This window comes from Nomascus leucogenys, chromosome 7b (genome assembly GCF_006542625.1).
Source record: "Nomascus leucogenys isolate Asia chromosome 7b, Asia_NLE_v1, whole genome shotgun sequence".
In the NCBI taxonomy this organism is placed as follows: Eukaryota; Metazoa; Chordata; class Mammalia; order Primates; family Hylobatidae; genus Nomascus; species Nomascus leucogenys.
Window position 1 is genome coordinate 538,968 of NC_044387.1, and position 20,367 is coordinate 559,334.

The window sequence follows — 20,367 nt, forward strand, 5'->3', positions numbered from 1 at the left end:
CTTCACACTGGCGCGGCTGTGACGCGACGTAGGCGGCGGGAGCGGGAGCCGTGGGCACTTTCCACGGGTGAGGCCTGGAGAGCGGGTGGACGTGCAGACTAGAACCCGGGACCCACCCGGCTGCGCCCCCAGACTCTCCGCTGCCCACGAGCCTCGGAGTGGCACCCTCTCCTGGCCGTCTCCTCTCGTGGGGCCCGAAGAACGGGTGCAAAGCCGCGTTCGTCCACTGTACTGCGCGGGCGCGCGTTTCGTTCTTCGGGTTTGCCACGGTTCTGCGACTCCCTAAAGGTTGAGGGCTACTGAATTAGAAGAAACGCCGAGCTGGCTTCTGGTGGGCTGCCGGGCGCCGGGCAGCGTGCTTGGGCTAGGGAGGGCAGGGCGTGTTTACTCTGAGTAGAGCAACCGCAAGACCTCCTTTAAAAATACCAGTTCTGAGCTTCGGCGTTGGACAGGCCGCCTGTCATTCAGCGTCTTCAGACCCTCTCTCACTCCCTGTCTTCCGGAGCGTCAGTGAAGCCCGGGTGAGGTGTTTTCCCACACGCCGGGGGCCCGGAGCTGAGAAGGGGCATGGCCAGCATCACGCAGCTGTTCGACGACCTGTGTGAGGCCCTCCTGCCGGCTGCCAAGACTCACCTGGGCCAGCGCAGTGTGAACCGGAAGAGGGCAAAGCGGAGCCTCAAGAAGGTGGCCTACAATGCTCTTTTCACAAATCTTTTTCAAGATGAGACTCAACAGCTGCAGCCTGACATGTCAAAACTACCAGCGAGAAACAAGATCCTCATGTTGTCCTTTGACTTGAGAGTGGGTGGCCTGGGCCCCAAGGCCGACCGTTTGGAGGAGCTTGTGGAGGAGCTTGAAGCAGCCCCTTGCTGTCCGCTTTTGGAGGTGGGGTCTGTTTTGGACCTCCTGGTTCAGCTGGCAGGGAGTGGTCCCCCTCAAGTTCTGCCGAGAAAACGAGACTACTTCCTTAACAACAAGCATGTGGGGAGAAACGTTCCGTACAGCGGCTATGATTGCGACGACCTGAGTGTGTTTGAGATGCACGTTCAGTCTCTGATCTCCAGAGAAGAGTGTTTGTGTCACAGCATGATCCAGGAAACACTTGAGGTTATGGAGGCTGCTCCAGGCACTGGCCTGCCCACCGTCGGGCTCTTCTCATTTGGTGACCCTTGTGGTGACAGGTTCGAGAGAGACACCCGGGTCTCGCTCTTCGGGGCCCTTGTGCACAGCCGCACTTATGACATGGACGTCCGACTGGGCCTGCCCCCCCTGCCAGACAATGCGGACGTCTCTGGGCTGGCCATTAAGGTAGAATGTTTGGTTTTTTCTCTTTCATCTCTCTCGGGGTTTGGAAAATGCTTTATGTGACCTTTCTGATTCTTTTTTTGTTGTTGTTGTTGAGACGGTATCACTCTGTCACCCAGGCTGGAGTGCAGTGGCGCGATCTTGGCTCACCGCAACCTCCACCTTCTGGGCTCAAGCAGTTCTCGTACCTCAGCCTCCCAAGTAGCTGAAATTACAGGCACCTGCCACGACGCCCGGCTTAATTTTTTTTTTTTTTTTTTTTTTTTTGAGATGGAGTCTGTTCTGTTGCCCAGGCTGGAGTGCGGTGGCGTGATCTCGGCTCACTGTAACCTCCGCCTCCCGGGGTCATGTGATTTTCCTACTTCAGCCTCCCGAGTAGCTGGGATTCAGGCGCACGCCACCACGCCCAGCTAATTTTTGTATTTTTAGCAGAGACGGGGTTTCACCATGCTGGCTAGGCTGGTCTTGAACTCCTGACCTCTTGATCCGCCTGCCTCGGCCTCCCAAAGTGCTGGGATTACAGGCATGAGCCACTGTGCCCAGCCCAGTGACTTTCCTTTTATTATGGTAAAAGGGGGGATAGTCTGGTGGCTGCATTGTCCTGAGGTGGGGCTGCTGGAGTTGGCTTCCTGGCGGCCACCCTCCTCTGCAGCAACAGTGCTGCCCACCTGCCGGCCAAAGGAACGTGCTGCTTTTCATCTTTACCTAACAGGGCATGTCGTTAAGCCACCTCTGCCTTCTAGAGCTGCCATTTAAATTGAAGTTAATTAAAACAAAATAAAAAATTCAGTTCCTCAGCCCCACAAGCCACATTTCAAGTGCTCAGTAGCCACGTGTGGCAAAAGTGTTCATGTTCTATAATTCGTGCAATTGGATATGCTTTTGCTGTCTGTCGCCTGACGCTTTCCCATGGTACTATGTAGCTCCTCATTCGAGTTTTGTATTGTATTGCTTTATCAGTGTTGCCAAAAGGATACGTTGTTACTAGTGATTCTATTCTTATTCCATAGCTAGATGATTTAGAAACATACATAATGCTACAGCAAATGTCTTGATGTACAGCAGTTTTGTTTTGTTTTTTTGTTTTTGAGACAAGTCTTGCTCTGTCGCCCAGGCTGGAGTGCAGTGGTATGGTCTCAGCTCACCGCAACCTGCATCTCCTGGGTTCAAGCGAGTCTCCTCCCTCAGCCTCCTAAGTATCTGGGACTACAGGCATGCGTCACCACACACAGCTAATTTTTGTGTTTTATATATTTGTATTTTTATTTTTTAATTTTATTTTATTTATTTATTTTTTTTTTTGAGACAGTCTAGTTCTGTCGCCTAGGCTGGAGTGTGGTGGCACAATCTTGGTTCACTGCAAGGTCTGCCTCCCAGGTTCACACCATTCTCCCGCCTCAGCCTCCCGAGTAGCTGGGACTACAGGCACCTGCCACCACGCCCGGCTAATTTTTTGTATTTTTAGTAGAGACGGGGTTTCACCGTTTTAGCCAGGATGGTCTTGATCTCCTGACCTCGTGATCCGCCCGCCTCGGCCTCCCAAAGTGCTGGGATTACAGGCGTGAGCCCGGCCTGATTTTTCTTTCTTTTCTTTTTTTTTTTTTGAGATGGAGTCTTGTGTAGGGACCAGCCCTACAGGGTCTGTGGGTTTTTCTCCCCGTGTGCGGAGACGAGAGATGGTAGAAATAAAAACACAAGACAGAGATAAAAGAAAAAACAGCTGGGCCTCGGGGGACCACTACCACCAAGACGTGGAGACCAGTAGTGACCCCAAATGCCAGGCTGCGCTGTTATTTATTGGATACAAGACAAGGGGGCAGGGTAAGGAGTGTGAGCCATCTCCAATGATAGGTAAGGTCACATGTCCACTGGACAGGGGGCCCTTCCCTGTTTGGCAGCCGAGGTGGAGAAAGAGAGAGGAGACAGCTTACGCCGTTATTTCTGCATTTCAGAGACTTCTAGTACTTTCACTAATTCTGCTGCTGCTATCTAGAAGGCAGAGCCAGGTGTACAGGATGGAACATGAAAGCCGACCAGGAGCGTGACCGCTGAAGCACAGCATCACAGGGAGACGGTTAGGCCTCTGGATAATTGCGGGCGGGCCTGACTCATGTCAGGCCCTCCACAAGAGGTGGTGGAGCAGAGTCTTCTTTAGCTCCCCCAGGGAAAGGGGGAAAGGGAGACTCCCTTTCCCGTCCACTAAGTAGTGGGTGCTTTTCCTAGGCACTGACGCTACCGCCAGACCAAGGTCCGCTAGATAACGGGCGTTTTCCCAGGTGCTGCCATTACCACTAGACCAAGGAGCCCTCTAGTGGCCCTGTCCGGGCATAACAGAAGGCTCACACTCTTCTGGTCACTTCTCACCGTGCCGCTTCAGCTCCTTTCTGTGTATGGCCTGGTTTCTCATAAGTTATAATTGTAGAGCGAAGATTATTATAATATTGGAATAAGGAGTAATTGCTGCAAACTAATGATTAATAATGTTCTTATATAATCATATTTATGATCTATAGTATAACTATTCTTGTTCTGTATATTTTCTTTATTATACTAGAACAACTCGTGCCCTTGGTCTCTTGCCTTGGCACCTGGGTGGCTTGCCGCCCACAGTCTTGCTCTGTCGCCCAGGCTGGAGTGTGGTGGCGCAATCTCAGCTCACTGCAACCTCCATTTCCCGGATTCAAGCAATTCTCCTGCCTCAGCCTCCCGAGTAGCTGGGACCACAGGTGCCCACCACCATGCCTGGCCGATTTTTATATTTTTAGTAGACACGGGGTTTCACCATGCTGGCCAGGCTGGTCTTGAACTCCTGACCTCAGGTGATCCACCCGCCTCAGCCTCCCGTAGTGCTGGGATTACAGGCGTGAGCCACCGTGCCCGGCCCTGGTGTACAGTAGTTTTTTAATGTTTAGTGTGATTTTTTTGTTCTGGGTTCCCCACGATGGAATTTCCAGGTCTGAGCATCTCAAAAAGTTTCACTGTAGGTTCCACTGAGGCTTATGTCTTATATGGAATTGGAAATTGGCAGCCTTGACGAATTATTTTAATTCCTTAAATGGCTCATTGGTGGGAAACATTGTATGGTACACATGTGCTTGAGAAAAACAGAAGGAACATTTTGCTAGGCCTTTGCCTCTAACAAGTCAATGGAACTAGGTGGATAAAGTTCCTGGAATTCTCATCGCCCTTGGATGAAATGTGGGCATAGGAATAAGTGGCGGTTTGCCCTTCCCTATGTCTCCAGGTCCCACCGAGTGTGGATCAGTGGGAAGACGAAGGATTCCAGTCAGCGTCCAACTTGACTCCTGATTCCCAGTCTGAGCCCAGCGTGACCCCAGACGTGGACCTGTGGGAAGCCGCACTCACCTATGAGGCCAGCAAGCGGAGGTGCTGGGAGCGAGTCGGCTGGTGTGTGCCCTTCTTCGCCTTGGCATGCAGTGCCCCTACCCCTGCATGAGCATGGCCTTGGGTGGGGTGTGTGGGGGTGGGGTGTGTGGGGGGCGTTGTGTACTCAGGGGTCCAGGCAGTTGTAATGGGTTAGTAACCTAAGCTAGTGTCCAAAATTGAGTCCTGGGAGTTAAGAGAAATGCAGAGAGGAAAGCACTAACAGCCTTTAAGGAGGCCTCACCTCCCCGTGCCAGTAACCAGATCACACCTGTCGGGCAGAGCTCCCCTCCCCGTGCCAGTAACCAGATCACACCTGCTGGGCAGAGCAGTCGGGGCAGCTAAGTTATGTCCTTAAGAGCAAGAGAGCTGCCTGGCCGGCTGTGTGGTTAGTGCCAAGAAGAAATGCCCTCTGGGCACGGGATGCTGATGAAGGAGCCGTTTCCGTCCGTGTCTGGAGGAGTTGGGAGGGGCAGTCTGGGTGATGAGAAGCTCCAGCTGCAGCAGCTTTTTCCTGACTGGTGCCAGCAGCTTGCTCTCTGGATGCAGTAGCCACTCACTCCCTGGCTCACCTGGGTCCAGAGGCCTCTGCACTCAGCACCTGTCAGTCTTTAATGTGGTGGTATCTTTTGATAACTCCCAGAACCCAGGTAGAGAATATTTATTTTGGCTGGGCGCGGTGGCTCACACCTGTAATCCCAGCACTTTGGGAGGCCGAGGCCGGCAGATCACCTGAAGTCAGGATTTTGAGACCGGCCTGGCCAACATGGTGAAACCCCGTCTCTACTAAAAATACAAAAATTAGCTGGGCGTGGTGGCGCTCACTTGTAATCCCAGCTACTCAGGAGGTTGAGGCACAGGCATCGCTTGAACCCGTGAGGCGGAGTTTGCAGTGAGCCGAGATTGCACCACTGCACTCCAGCCTGGGTGACAGAGTGACTATCTCAAAAAACACAAAAACAAAAAAAACACGCATTTCCCCAGATGTTTGGCCATGGAATGCCCCGTTCACATCCAGTCCACTGGTGATCCTGTGGGTATCGGTTTGGGGAGTGTTGGGTGAAAGAGTCAGGGCTGGCCGGGAGCTGAGTGCTCTGGGATGCAGTGGCTGGGCTCTTGCAGCCTGGACAGGAGCATGTGCCCCCGGGTGGGCGAGCTTTCCTGACATCATGAAGATTCCCGCAGGGATGACTATCTCCCTGCTTCCCAGCACAGTGGTGGTGGCCTTATCCTGACTGCCAGGGCCTTCCTGCCGTGTCACTTCCTGCTGGTGCATCAGTCAAAGCAAATCTCATGGTCCTGCTCTCTGCCAATCCCTCACATGTTTAAAAACTGGCCTTTGGGAGGCTGCGGCGGGCGGATCACGAGGTCAGGAGATCGAGACCATCCTGGCTAACACAGTGAAACCCCATCTCTACTAAAAATACAAAAAATTAGCCAGGCGTGGTGGCAAGTGCCTGTAGTCCCAGCTACTGGGGAGGCTGAGGCAGGAGAATGGTGTGAACCCAGGAGGCGGAGCTTGCAGTGAGCGGATATCACGCCACTGCACTCCAGCCGAGGTGACAGAGCGAGACTCCGTCTCAAAAAAAAAAACTGGCCCTACAAGTTATTGCTTTTTTCTGTACATGTCTGCTAATAGTATTTTTTTCTCTTTTTTTGGTATTTATTTATTTATTGAGGCGGAGTCTCGTTCTGTTGCCCAGGCTGGAGTGCGGTGGCACCATCTCCAGCTCACTGCAACCTCCACCTCCCAGGTTCAAGTAATTCTCCCTGTCTCAGCCTTCTGAGTAGCTGGGATTACAGGCACCCGCCACCATGCCCAGCTAATTTTTGTAAAAACTCAACCTTCCAATACCAGGTTCCCTTCACCTGGAACATTCTTCAGCTCACCATAATTAGGCAACTCCTTTCATCCTAAACAAACTAGGTCCCCCAAACTCTCCCTCATAAGTTTGTCTCTCTCTCTCTCTCTTTTATTTTTCTTTCTTTCTTTCTCTTTGCCCTTGTTGCCCAGGCTGGAGTGCAATGGCGCAATCTTGGCTCACTGCAACCTCTGCCTCCTGGGTTCAAGCGATTCTCCTGCCTCAGCCTCCCGAGTAGCTGGGATTACAGTGGGATTAGAGGCATGTGCCACCACGCCTGGCTAATTTTGTATTTTTAGTAGAGATGGTGTTTCTCCATGTTGGTCAGGCTGGTCTCGAACTCCCAACCTCAGGTGATCCACCCGCCTCGGCCTCCCAAAGTGCTGGGATTACAGGCATGAGCCACTGCGCCCAGCCTTTTTTTGTTTTGTTTTGAGATGAAGTCTTACTCTGACACCCAGGCTGGAATGCAGTGGTGTGGTCATGGCTCACTGCAACCTCCACCTCCTGGGTTCAAGCAGTTCTCCCTGCCTCAGCCTCCTGAGTAGCTGGGATTACAGGGGTGCATCACCATGCACGGTTAATTTTTGTATTTTTTGTAGAGATGGGGTTTCACCATGTTGGTCAGGCTGGTCTTGAACTCCTGATCTCAGGTGATCTGCTTGCCTCAGCCTCCCAAAGTGCTGGGATTACAGGCATGAGCCACCGTGCTCCCCCTTTTCTAGGTTCATTTTTTCGGGTTGCTGATTAGGAGACACGGTCACTCACTCTCCTCATCACCCTGTTCTGAATACGCTGGAGACTGCAGAGCTCTGGCACTGTGGGGGCACCTGTGGTGGTTCCTACGCTGCGGAGCTCCGGCACGGTGGGGCCTGGCGGTGGTTCCTACAGGGAGGTGCTGCTGTGTGCCTGGCAGTGTGCTGAGCACAGCCTGGGCAGCTCCTGTAGGGACTTTCTCTGCCCAGGGCCTTGCAGAGTGAAAGTGCTGTGGTCATCTCAGTGTCCAGCGGCTGACCTGCACACGGCCACACAGTGGCTGGACCTGAGTTTACGTCCCCTGGGCCCCTCTACTCCCTGATCCCACGGCCCCTGACACTGCAGTCGGGTCAGCCTGATGCTGTGGTTCAAGTTCCTTTGGCAAATCGTTTGGTCTTGTTTCGTTTTAAATCCCAGCCACCTGCTAGTTTCCTGCTGTGATGAGCTCTGACCAGCAGGTGGCTAAAGAAACTGCCGCCCAGCCAGAAATTGAGCCCTCTCCACTCTCCAAGACATCAACCCTGCTGTCCCACAGGTCCCAAGACCCCACGGGGGGCCACTCTCCCCTGCTCTAGCCCACCCTGAGAGCCAGCACTGTCCGACTGCTCACGGCCCTCCCTGCTGCTGAGCTGCAAGGGCTGGGTTAAGGCGGAGGGAGGCCTTTCAGACCCTGGAATGGTCTCTTTCTCTGCATGTGCCATCCATCTGGGGGAAGCATTTTGCTACATTTTGGGCTGTGTTCTCCCTGGGGACCTGTGGGGGGCGGTGTTCACTCCATAGTCTGCAGGATGCTGCGCTGTGTCTTTGTGTTTTCGCTATGGGCTTTTTTTTCTCAGCTCTGAGTCACCAAGGGGGTGTACAGCCATGGCAGCGCTGGGGTCCAGTCCTGGAGGAGATGGGGTGGAAGTGGCTGCAGGGGGAAGCAGGGTTGTGCCCACAGCCTGCACCCCTGCCGAGGCCATCTGCAGGAAGAAATGCAGGGTCAGACAGAGGCTCTGAGAGGCTGTGTCTTCCTCATGCTCATCTCATCCTGAGGGAGCCTGGGCAGGCGTCTGGGGTCCAGAGCGGCCCCACCTGCTGACTGGACACCTCAGGGCTGGTCTCCTTCCTCCTGCCCCCTCCAGCCCACCCTCCACATAGCAGAGGTGGTCAGTAAAAGTGTGTTTCTTGGAGCTGATTGTTTTTGCAGGGAGGATGGGGGTGTGAGTGTGTGCAGCGCCAGTACATGTGGTTTCACAGCCTCAGCACCGGCAGGAGGCAAATTCCTCAGAGTTGCATGTGCCCAGGGCTGCCTGTACCAGCCCAGCTTGCCTGTTTTTGTCTTAAAAATTTGTGAACTAGGCCGGGCACGGTGGCCCACGCCTGTAATCCCATCACTTTGGGAGGCCGAGACGGGCGGATCACGAGGTCAGGAGACCGAGACCATCCTGGCTAACATGGTGAAACCCCGTCTCTACTAAAAATACAAAAAATTAGCCGGGCGTGGTGGCGGGCACCTGTAGTCCCAGCTACTCTGGAGGCTGAGGCAGGAGAATGGCGTGAACCCGGGAGGCGGAGCTTGCAGTGAGCCGAGGTCGCGCCACTGCACTCCAGCCTGGGTGACAGAGCGAGACTCCGTCTCAAAAAAAAAAAAAAAAAATTTGTGAACTTGGCCAGGTGCAGTGGCTCATGCCTGTAATCCCAGCACTTTGGGAGGCTGAGGTGGGCGGATCACGAGGTCAGGAGATTGAGACCATCCTGGCTAACACAGTGAAACCCCATCTCTACTAAAAATACAAAAAATTAGCCAGGCGTGGTGGCACGTGCCTGTAGTCCCAGCTGCTCGGGAGGCTGAGGCAGGAGAGTGGCGTGAACCCAGGAGGCAGAGGTTGCAATGAGCCGAGATCATGCCACTGCACTCCAGCCTGGGTGACAGAGCGAGACTCCATCTCAAAAAAAAAAAAAAAAAAAAAAAAAATTGTGAATTTTTTTTCTGTATCCATCTCTTACGGTGTTTCTGAGGTGGGGTAGTAAAATTTATATAATATTTTTACCGTCTTAACCAGTTGTACAGCTTTGTAATGCTGTGTGTATTTTCACTGCTGCACAGCAAATCTGCAGGAAACTCTGAACCCATTAAACAACTCCCCATTCACTCCACTTTTTTTTTTTTTTTCCGAGATGGAGTCTTGCTCTGTTGCTCAGGCTGGAGTGCAGTGGCACGATCTTGGCTCACTGCCACCTCCACCTCCCGGGTTCAAGCCATTCTCCTGCCTTAGCCTCCCGAGCAGCTGGGATTATAGGCCCATGCCACCACGCCCAGCTAATTTTTGTGTTTTTAGTAGAGTCAGGGTTTCACCATGTTGGCCAGGCTGGTCTTGAACTCCTGACCTCGTGATCTGCCTTTCTTGGCCTCCCAAAGTGTTGGGATTATAGGCGTGAGCCACCGCGCCTGGCCTCCACTTTCTGTCTCTAGGATTTTGGCCACTGTAGGGACCTCATGTAAGTGGAGTTGCACAGTGTTTTGTGATGGCTCATTTTACTCCACTTGGCGTCCTCGAGTGCCATCCCTGTGGAGACAGTGTTTTGTGATGGCTCATTGCACTCCACGTGGCGTCCTTGAGTGCTGTGCCTTCTGGAGCATGTGTCTGAGCTGCCTTCCTTTTTAAGGCTGAATGATGGGTGGGGGTCTGCACGGACTGTATTTATTCTCCTCCGTCGGGTGCTCAGGCTCCTCTTCCCCTGGCTGTTGTGGATGATGTTGCTGTGGACGGGGGTGTGGATACTGCTGTGGACAGGCATGTGGATGCTTCCGTGGACCTGGGTGTGGATGCTGCCATGGACAGGGATGTGGATGCTGCTGTCATGAACAGGGGTGTGGATGCTGCTGTGGACCTGGGTGTGGATGATGCTGCTGTGAATAAGGGTGTGGATGATGTTCCCGTGGACGGGTGTGTATACTGCCGTGGACAGGGGGGTGGTTGATGCTGCCATGGACGGGGGTGTGGGTGATGCTGCCGTGGACGGGGGCGTGTGGGTGATGCTGCCGTGGACTGGGGCGTGTGGGTGATGCTGCCGTGGACGGGGGCGTGTGGGTGATGCTGCCGTGGACGGGGGCGTGTGGGTGATGCTGCCGTGGACGGGGGCGTGTGGGTGATGCTGCCGTGGACGGGGGCGTGTGGGTGATGCTGCCGTGGACGGGGGCGTGTGGGTGATGCTGCCGTGGACGGGGGCGTGTGGGTGATGCTGCCGTGGACGGGGGCGTGTGGGTGATGCTGCCGTGGACGGGGGCGTGTGGGTGATGCTGCCGTGGACGGGGGCGTGTGGGTGATGCTGCCGTGGACTGGGGGGGTGTGTGTGTGCATGCTGCTGCCGTGGACGGGGGTGTGTGTGGCTGATGCTGCCGTGGATGGGTGTGGATGCTGTTGTGTACATGGGTGTGGATGATGCTGCTATGGATGGGTGTGGATGCTGCCATGGATGGGGTATGGATGATGCTGCTATGGACAGGGGGTGTGGATGATGCTGCAGTGGACCTGGGTGTGGATGCTGCTGTGGACAGGGTTGTGGAGGATGCTGCCATGAACAGGGATGTGGATGCTGTCATGGACCTGGGTGTGGATGCTGCCATGGACAGGGTGTGGATGCTGTTGTGTACATGGGTGTACAAATCTTGTTTTGTTTCTAACAGAAGAATACTTTATGAGTGAGTCACCATCTTGAGGGCCACTGGTGTGGCCTGGGGTGTTCTTCCAGGGCTGGGCCAGTCGGATACCCCTGGCCATGCCCAGGACCCCAGGTAGGTGCCCTGGAACACTTTTCCACATGAGTTGTCCTGATAGAATCGATTGTGCTGGTATTCACAGCAGCAGCATCCACAAAAGGCTGGGTGGTGAGTTGACATTCGTACCTGGCTATGTTTCTTAGAGTTTATTGTTTTGAATCACTTCCGTTCATGCCCATTCCCAAGAGAAAGCCTCCTGGTGCTGAGGTGCAGGTCACCACGTCTGCTCATGGCCTCTCTCCTGCCCCCCTCACAGCCCACCTGGCCACAGAGAGGAGCCTTACCTGACAGAGGCGGGAAGGGACGCTTTTGACAAGTTCTGCAGGCTCCGCCAAGGGGAGCTCCAGCTGCTTGCCGGGGGCGTCCTACAGGCCCCGCAGCCCGTGCTGGTGAAGGAGTGCGAGCTGGTGAAAGATGTGCTGAACGTCTTGATTGGGGTCGTGTCTGCCACGTTTTCCCTCTGCCAGGTGAGAACTGCTCACTCCCGGCCACAGTGGTGTGGGGCTGGCCTGCCCTCCACCACGCACTGCCCAGCCCTTTGTGGGGCAGAACAAGCCCCAGTGCAGGGAGTGGGGAGTGGCAGGGAAGGCCAGCTCCGAGGGCCACCAGTGATGACAGCCGAAGTCATCCCATTTTGGTTCTAAAAGGTGTTAATTTATTAATGTCCTTTTAAAAAGCTGCAGAGAAATAACATGTTTATTGCTGTCAGCAAAGCGATAGAAAATGTTCCTCCCCCCATTGCCATTTCCGTCCTGGAGAAGTGCCAGGCGCGTTCTGAGCCTTCCCACCGCTGGCAGGAGCACCTGCCTGCCAAGAGCGTCCCGAGATTGGGGTCTGCGCTGCTCTTCTCAGTGGACCGTGGTGTCATCCGGGATGGGGCCAGGACTTGCTGGTTCTGGCACCAGCTGCCGTTTAGCCAGCCCTCTTGCTGGGCACTGAAGAAGTAAATGGATATATTCAGAAAAATGAAGTTTTGCTCTGCAGCTTTTTCATTTAAGTGCTTATCCCCTACCTTTGTCTTAAATGTTCTTTTATGGTGGCCATTGTTAGACTTCAGAATGGACTAGAAGCACAGCCAGTGACTGCCCCAGAAAAGTGCTCACCAGCAAGCTCCAGCTGCTGCCAGCGCTGAGGGCGCCTGTTCTCAACACCGTGCTCACAGCTCATCTTGTCTGTCGTGGGGATAGCCTTATTGTGTGGAACCAACCCTGACTCTTTTTTTTTTTTTCTGAGACAGCGTCTCCCTCTCTTGCCCAGGCTGGAGTGCAGTGGCACCATCACAGCTCACAGTAGCCTCGACCTCCTGGGCTGAATCTCAATCCTCCCACCTTAGCCTCCCATGTAGCTGGGACTACAGGCACGTGCCACCACACTCAGCTCATTTTTTTCTTTTTTTTTTTTTTTTTTTTTTTTTTTTTGAGACAGAGTCTTGCTCTGTTGCCCAGTCTGGAGTGTAATGGCACGGTCTCGGTTCACTGCAAACTCCGCCTCCCAGGTTCAAGCAATTCTCCTGCCTCAGTCTCCCGAGTAGCTGGGATTACAGGTGCCTGTCACTACGGCCAGCTAATTTTTGTATTTTTAGTGGAGATGGGGTTTCACCATGTTGCTCAGGCTGGTCTCTGACTCCTGACCTGGAGTGATCCACCCACCTCAGCCTCCCAAAGTGCTAGGATTACAGGCGTGAGCCACCACGCCTGGCCCACCCAGCTAATTTTTAAAATGCTTGAAGAGATGGGGTCTTGCCGTGTTGCCCAGGCTGGTCTTGAACTCCTTGGCTTAAGTGATCTGCCTGCCTCACCCTCCCAAAGTCCTGGGATTGCAGGTGTGAGCCGCCATGCCCAGCCCTAGTCATCTTTTTTCTTAATTATTCTAGCTAAGACTTGTCAATTTTGTTGATCTTTTCAAAGTGCCAACTTTTTGTTTCATTCTATTGTTTTACTATTTTGTATTTTTTTTTTTTCTTTTTGAGACGGATTCTCACTGTGTCTCCCTGGCTGGAGTGCAGTGGTGCGATCTCAGCTCACTGCAGCCGCCACCTTCTGGGTTCAAGTGATTCTCCTGCCTCAGCCTCCCAAGTAGCTGAGACTACAGGCGTGGACTACCACGCCTGGCTAATTTTTGTATTTTTAGTGGAGGTGGGGTTTCACCATGTTGACCAGGCTGGTCTCGAGGTCCTGACCTCAAGTGATTTCACCCACCTTGGCCTCCCAAATTGCTGGTGTTACAGGTGTGAGCCACTGTGCTTGGCCTACTCTGTATTTATTTCTGCTCTAATTATTATTTGTTTCCTTCTGCTAGTTTTGGGTTTAACTGCTTTTTTCTTTTTTTTGAGATAGAGTCTCGCTCTGTTGCCCAGGCTGGAGTGCAATGGCGTGATCTCAGCTCACTGCAACCTCTTCCTCCTGGGTTTAAGCAATTCTCCTGCCTCAGCCTCCTGAGTAGCTGGGATTATAGGTGCGCACTACCCCGCCCGGCTAATTTTTTTTTTTTTTTTTTGAGACGGAGTCTCGCTCTGTCGCCCAGGCTGGAGTGCAGTGGCGCAATCTCGGCTCACCGCAAGCTCCGCCTCCTGGGTTCACGCCATTCTCCTGCCTCAGCCTCTCCGAGTAGCTGGGACTACAGGCGCCCGCCACCACGCCCGGCTAATTTTTTTGTATTTTTTTGTATTTTTAGTAGAGACGGGGTTTCACCATGGTCTCGATCTCCTGACCTCGTGATCCGCCCGCCTCGGCCTCCCAAAGTGCTGGGATTACAAGCGTGAGCCACCGCGCCCGGCTAATTTTTGTTTTTATTGGAGGTGGGTTTTTACCATGTTGGTGAGGCTGGTCTCAAACCCCTGACCTCAAGTGATCCACTTGCTTCGGCCTCCCAAAGTGCTGGGATTACAGGCGGGAGCCACTGTGCCCAGCCTGTTTTTCTTTTTTCTTTTTTTTTTTTTTTTTTTGGAGACAGGATCACCCAGGCTGGAGTGCAATGGCTCAAACATGACTCACTGCAGCCTCAACTTCCTAGGCTCAAATTGCTCCTCCTGCCTCAGCCTTCTGAGCAGCTGGGACCAACAGGCATGCACCATCACGCCTGGCTAATTTTTAATTTTTTTTTTTTGAGATGGAGTCTTGCTCTGTCTCCCAGGCTGGAGTGCAAAGGCATAATCTCAGCTCACTGCAACCTCCGCCTCCCGCATTCAACGATTCTCCTGCCTCAGCCTCCTGCGTAGCTGGGACTACAGGTGCACACCACCACGCCTGGCTAATTTTTGTATTTTTAGTAGAGACGGGGCTTTGCCATGTTGGCCAGGCTCATCATGAACTCCTGACCTGAAGTGATCCACCCGCCTCGGCCTTCTGAAGTGCTGGGATCACAGGCATGAGCCACCATGCCTGCCCTAACTTTTAAAATTTTTTTAGAGATGGGGGTCTTGCTGTGTTGCCCAGGCTGGTCTCAGACCTCTGGGCTCAAGTGATGCTCCTGCCTCAGCCTCCTAAAGTTCTGGGATTATAGGTGTGAGCCACTGTGCTTGGCCTAACAGCTCTTTTTAAAATATCTCTTTAGGGTATACACAGTGCCGTTGTGGTTTGATATCTTGTTCCTTTGTAACGTGGGATATCTCTTTTTCCTAACGTGGGTATTTGCAGCTGTAACCTCCCTCCTGGCTTCTGCTGCCCATTCGTTTTGGTTGTCATGAGCCCTCTATTGGGGTCTCCACTCTGGTTGTAAACATATTTCGGAGAATGTGCTGTGGCAAGTCTTTGTGCATCTTCCATCATTTCCTCTAATTCATCCCTAAGAGTCGAATGAGTGGGTCTCACGGCCATCATGTTTTATAGCTTCTGCCCCAGGAGGCTGTTTGTGTACTTGTGTCCTGTGGAAGGTGTTCTGTTTTTTTCTACCCTTTTCTACACTTGGCATTTTAAACATGCATTTTTCAGTGTAGTCAGTGAGGATTTGTGCCTCGGTCTGGTCCCTCGGTGTAGGAGTTCTGGGTATGCCTTCTGGGCATTTGCTTTTGGGTCCTGGGGGCACTCTAGGTGGTGTGGGTTTGGGTGCAAGGGTGGAGGGAGATGGCACCTTACTGGGGGTCTGGGTGCCTGGCCTCTGTGACTGGTGTCCTCTGCCCCTGTGCAGCCAGCCCAGGCCTTTGTGGTGAAGCGGGGTGTCCATGTGTCAGGAGCATCTCCCGAGAGCATCAGCAGCCTGCTCTCGGAAGTGGCCGAGTATGGGACCTGCTACACGCGCCTGAGTCACTTCTCTCTGCAGCCCGTCCTGGACTCTTTGTACAGCAAGGGCCTCGTGTTCCAGGTATGGCCTTCGCCTCATGGTTGTCACACACCTTTGTGAGAACGGTGCACACGACCTGGAAAAGAGAATCTCAGAGGTCCTTCTGCAGGACCAGAGAGTCTAAACCTTTTCTTTCCTTGGCTAACATCCGAAACCCGATAGTGGCTCTTGAGGGATGGGTCAGTGAGGATGTTTTACCTCACTAGAAACCTGGGGCAGATGTGTGTGGGCCCTGGGGTGCATGGGAGGCAGGTGCAGCCAGCATTAGGGGTGCCCAGGGCAGGAAAGGTGTGAATGGGGCTCTTGCTGCCTGCTCCCCAGTGGGCCCGGCACATTGCAGATGACTGACAGGGCAGGGCCCTCCTGTTGGGTGAATTTACATTGCTGGGAGTTCTGAGCCAAGTCTGGCTCCGGAAGCTGCTGTTTGGTGAGTCTTGAAGCTGGCTCATGTGCTGGGAAGAGGCCCATGGGACAGGGTCTGCACCTTGAGTGGGAGAGAATAGGCAGGCGGATGATGGGGCATTTGGGGGATTGAGCGGAGGGTGTCAGGGAAGGTGGGCAGAGGGCCCTGGAGGAGCCACGCGGTGCAGCCTCCTTTGACTGTTGCTGCCGCAGCAGGGGCTGTCGGGTGGGGTGATGTTGTGAGGTTTACGTTTTAGACGGGCTGTGGAGGTGGGTGTGGTGGAAGCTGCACGGGGCGGGGAGAGCTTCTAGGTAGAGGCTCAGCCCTGGGGGACTTGAGAGCTAGAGATGGTGGAGAAGGGGTCAGAGCAGGGGACGCTGAGAAGGGCTGGACTGTGGTTCTTGCTTATCTGGCAGGCATAGCCAGGCGGCTCCTGGGGTAGGTGGACTGAGATTGGTTGAGGGTGCCCCTGTCTTAGCGTGACCTGCAGGGCCTGCTGCTGTGGCATTGCCCAGGATGCTGGTGCCACTGAGACAGCTGTGGTCCGAGCAGCTGTAGCCCTCACAGCACTAGTGTCCGTGCACAGAGCACGGCCGCTGTTTCCCCCCTCACTCCCCCAGCCCCTTTGCCACGCCCCTGGGGCAGCTGGTCTCAGATGAGAGGAAGGGTTGGTGGCGGACCACAGCTTCTGGCTTCTTGTGGATGGGCTGCATTTCCGCCTGGCCCGGTGGCGGGACGTGGCTCACAGAGGCCCACTGCTTGGAAATGGAGCCCAGAGCCAAGGCAGGAAAGAAAGCGCTGTGCCCAGCACTGGTGCCCCTCAGGCCCTAGGCACAGCTGCGTCCATGTGCCTGGCCGCCCTCCTCCCAGCCTCTTTGCCCACAGGCCTTCACCAGTGGCCTGAGGAGGTACCTGCAGTATTACCGGGCCTGTGTCCTTTCCACTCCGCCCACCCTGAGCCTCCTCACCATTGGTTTTCTCTTCAAGAAACTGGGCCGGCAGCTCAGGTGAGCCTCAGCATGGCAGCTGAACGGGGGACTTTGCGGGAGCGGTGTGGGGCTTGCTGGGCGGTGGAGGGTTTGCCCTGCTCCCTGGCAAGGAGGGCCTGTGAGAACAGCCCTCAGCAGGCGACTGGACGGCCCTTGGCTGGCTGAGTTCACCAGGTGCCGGGTGCTGAGCGGGTGTGTCTGCTCTGGGCCCACCACAGCTGCCCCATCCAGGCCCTCCAGGCCCGGCGGCTCCTGCCTAATTGGCACACAGGGTCCCTGGGGATGTGGCGTCTGGTACACACAAGCTGGTTAGTGAGCACCCAGGCTGGGGCTATTGGCAAGTGCCGTCAGAGAAGGAAGAGTGAGGAGTTGGGCGTTGGGAGCAGTGGGAGAGGCGACCTTCCAGGCTGAGGAGCAGAGTGTGGCAGCGCTGAGGAGACCCAAGGGCTGAGACGCTGCGGGGCAGGGGACCTGGGCTGTGAAGGGTGCGAGTTGTGGCAGATGCTTGGTACCACTGTGTGGATGGGAGGGGCTCTCAGGTGCAGCCCCCGGAAGTGGAAGGATCAGGGTGATTCATGTGTTGGCCGGAGCCTGGGAGGGAGGGCCTGTTGGGTGTGGGTACTTCAGTGGGGTGTGTGTGGACAGCGCAGGGGCACAGGGCTGGGCACGAGTCCTGCAGGGAGCCCATTTCTGGGTCGTTGGGGTGCATGTGGTTTTTAAAGCCTGCATCTGAAGTCAGTTGCCCCAGGGAACATGAAGATACGTGGAGATTTTGCTCACGATCTGATCCAGGCCTGGGGACCCTGAGCCCGGTCACCTGGTCTGATCCTGCCTCTGGGTCTAGGTACCTGGCCGAGCTCTGTGGCGTTGGGGTTGTGCTCCCGGGCACCTGTGGAGGAGGCCCCAGGGCCGCGTTTCCCACCGTGAGTTGTGCGTCCCTGCCGAGTGTGTCAGCCTGGCAGGCTCCAGGAAAGGGGGGCGGCTGAGTGTGTCCCTGGGGGGCTGCTGCCGGCAGGGCTGTGCCTCATTCCCGGTGCCGGGTGCACTGAGCTGCGCCCCCCGCCGCCCCCTTTGCGGTCTGCAGGGCGTGAAGCTGTTGTCCTACCTCTACCAGGAGGCGCTGCACAACTGCAGCAACGAGCACTACCCTGTGCTGCTGTCCCTGCTGAAGACCAGCTGCGAGCCCTACACCCGGTGGGCAGTGGGCTGGGCGGGTGTGGCGGGCGCGCACTCCCACCAGGCAGACATTTGAGAGCAGTCCTTTGTCAGACACCTGCTGAATGTGGGGATCACACAGGAAGGGGAGGGCAGGATAGGTGGACTGGGCAGGAGCCCCCAACCCCCCACCCGAACCCCACTCCACACCCCGCACCCTGCCCCCACTCCATCCTGCCCTTCATGGATGGCCACACCCCACCCCACCTCTCACAGCTACGACCTTGCCCCTCACTGACAGCTACGCCCCTGCCCTGCCCCTCACTGACAGCCACGCCCCACCCCGCCCCTCACTGACAGCCACGCCCCACCCCGCCCCTCACTGCTGGCCCCACCCACCTCTCCGATGACTACACTTACCCCTGCTGCTCCCCAACTGCAGGTTCATCCACGACTGGGTGTACAGCGGGGTGTTCAGAGACGCTTATGGCGAGTTCATGATTCAGGTGAACCACGAGTACCTCAGCTTCCGAGGTAGGTGGCAGCTGGTTGCGGGGCAGGGGTCCGTGCCTGTGGGCCTGGGTTCAGGGCCATGGCCATGCCGGCCACCCTGGCGTTCACCCTACCTTAGATAAGTCGTACTGGACACATGGCTACGTGCTCATCTCCAAAGAGGTGGAGGACTGTGTTCCTGTGTTTCTGAAGCACATTGCCCACGACGTATACGTCTGCGGGAAGACCATTAACCTGCTGAAGCTCTGCTGCCCCCGGGTGAGGAGGGGCTCATGTGTGGGGAAGAGAGGGGCCGGTCTTCCCTGGGGCTGAGTGCTGGTGGCTGTGTTTGTGTCTCCTTTGGCAGCATTACCTCTGTTGGTCCGACGTCCCCGTCCCCCGGATCTCGGTGATTTTCTCCCTTGAGGAGTTGAAGGAGATTGAGAAGGACTGTGCCGTCTACGTTGGGCGCATGGAGAGGGTGGCCCGCCACAGCTCTGTCAGCAAGGAGGAGAAGGTGCGTGGCACCACGGGTCTCGGGGGCTTTCCCTAACCCCTGCCTCTGCTTCCTGGGGTCTCAGGTTGGTGGGGCGGATGTGAGGGCTGTGCAAGATGGGGGCCTCCCTTCTGGCATTTTCTGTCCTGGCGGTGGCCTGGGTGGGTGCCAAGGGGGAGCTGAGATGAATGTCCTGGAGCCAGATGCCAGGCAGGGGCTCTGTCTTCTCCTCCTGGGTCTGGGTGGCTTAGCGCGAAGCCCAGGCTTTGCTGGCATGGGAAACTCTGCTGGGGCTTCCCCTGGGCCCGCTGGCTGTGGACAGACAGTCCTAGTCCTGGCTGCACTCCAGGGCAGCAGGGCCTGTGGTCCTGCACTCAGATGGCCTTCGCCCTTTGCAAGCCCCCCTCCTGCTGGGAAGGGACAGTGTGTCAGGGACGGGCCATGTCTCTCCTGTGTCCTCTGGGAGGGGCTTGGTGGTACAGTCAGTGCCATTCCCAGGAACACCCTTTCTGGCCTGGTGCCTGGCGGGCAGCAGGGATACTTGGGCAGGGGCAGGCCTAAGGGGCTGAGTGGGGGAAGCCCCCTCTCTGAGGCCTCTTGGTTTCCTTCCAGGGTGGGCACACACAGCCTGGGGTCCTCAGCCCCAGATGTCTCTATGAGAGCCGGTCAGCTCCCGTTCGTGGGCTGGAGCCAGCCTTGCCACTGCTGAGAGCCTGGGGGGTGTGGGAGGGGCGGCGGGGGGGCGGTGTCCCTCCTCGAACCCTTGGACCATGTGTCTCCCCTGCTGGCCCTGAGTCCACAGGTGTCTGGGCATCCTAGGTGAGGGGTCAGAGGATTCAGTTGCTGTTTTTTTCTTTGAGACAGGGTATCCCTGTGTCAGCCAGGAGGCTGGAGTGCAGTGGCTCGAACATGGCTCACTGCAGCCTCCAACTCCCAGGCTCGAGGGATCCTCCTGCCTCAGCTCCCCTGACCCCCACCAAGTAGTTGATACTACAGGCACCCGCCACTACACCTGGCTAATTTTTGTATTTTTAGTAGAGATGGGGTTTTGCTATATTGTCTAGGCTGGTGTCGAACTCCTAAGCTCATGTGATCTACCCACCTCGGCCTCCCAAAGTGCCAGGATTACAGGCGTGAGCCACCGCGCCCGGCCAGCATGCTTTGATTACCAGTTGTCTTTCTCAGGAATTACGTATGGAAATTGCAAAACAAGAATTAATCGCTCATGCCCGGGAAGCAGCATCCAGGGTCCTGAGTGCACTGAGTGGTGAGTGGCCCCAAGTCCTCCCTTCTGCAGTTCCGGGGGGCCTTGCTGGGGCCTCCTTGTGACAGTGCGCCCCTTACTGTCCCAATGTAGACCGGCAGATGTCAGAACGGATGGCCTTGGATGCCCGGAAGCGTGAGCAGTTTCAGAGGCTGAAAGAACAGTTTGTGAAGGACCAGGAGGTGGGTAGGACCTGTCCCTGCGGGGTCAGGCCTGTCAG

At 55.5% G+C, this 20,367-nt stretch overlaps 1 protein-coding gene and 2 long non-coding RNA genes across 9 annotated transcripts in view; 1 reads left to right on the top strand and 2 right to left on the bottom strand.

Moving 5' to 3' along the window:
• The window catches only part of TUBGCP6 (tubulin gamma complex associated protein 6), a 27,191-nt gene continuing 6,824 nt past the window's right edge, over positions 1–20,367 (top strand). For 5 of the 7 annotated variants that reach the window (XR_004030890.1, XR_004030891.1, XM_030815304.1 and 2 more), the window contains exons 1-12: positions 1–1,308; positions 4,550–4,713; positions 11,327–11,537; positions 15,196–15,369; positions 16,637–16,758; positions 17,585–17,663; positions 17,825–17,934; positions 18,338–18,429; positions 18,527–18,666; positions 18,755–18,904; positions 20,069–20,150; positions 20,241–20,329. Coding sequence is in view for 5 of the 7 variants with exons in the window: in XM_030815304.1 (XP_030671164.1) it covers positions 568–1,308; positions 4,550–4,713; positions 11,327–11,537; positions 15,196–15,369; positions 16,637–16,758; positions 17,585–17,663; positions 17,825–17,934; positions 18,338–18,429; positions 18,527–18,666; positions 18,755–18,904; positions 20,069–20,150; positions 20,241–20,329 (2,154 nt within the window). In the remaining 2 variants the exon portion in view is untranslated. Of the gene's footprint in view, positions 1,309–4,549; positions 4,714–11,326; positions 11,538–14,551; positions 15,370–16,636; positions 16,759–17,584; positions 17,664–17,824; positions 17,935–18,337; positions 18,430–18,526; positions 18,667–18,754; positions 18,905–20,068; positions 20,151–20,240; positions 20,330–20,367 lie in introns of those variants that run through there. The other 2 variants (XM_030815307.1, XM_030815308.1) reach the window with 2 other exon arrangements.
• On the bottom strand, positions 11,703–15,224 carry LOC115835929. The gene is made up of 2 exons (XR_004030894.1): positions 15,139–15,224; positions 11,703–12,005 (listed from the first exon to the last, which is right to left on the bottom strand). It is a non-coding gene; the product is annotated as an uncharacterized LOC115835929 (long non-coding RNA).
• Positions 17,939–20,075, bottom strand: LOC115835928. Its single transcript, XR_004030893.1, has 4 exons — positions 19,986–20,075; positions 18,761–18,884; positions 18,522–18,623; positions 17,939–18,013 (listed from the first exon to the last, which is right to left on the bottom strand). It is a non-coding gene; the product is annotated as an uncharacterized LOC115835928 (long non-coding RNA).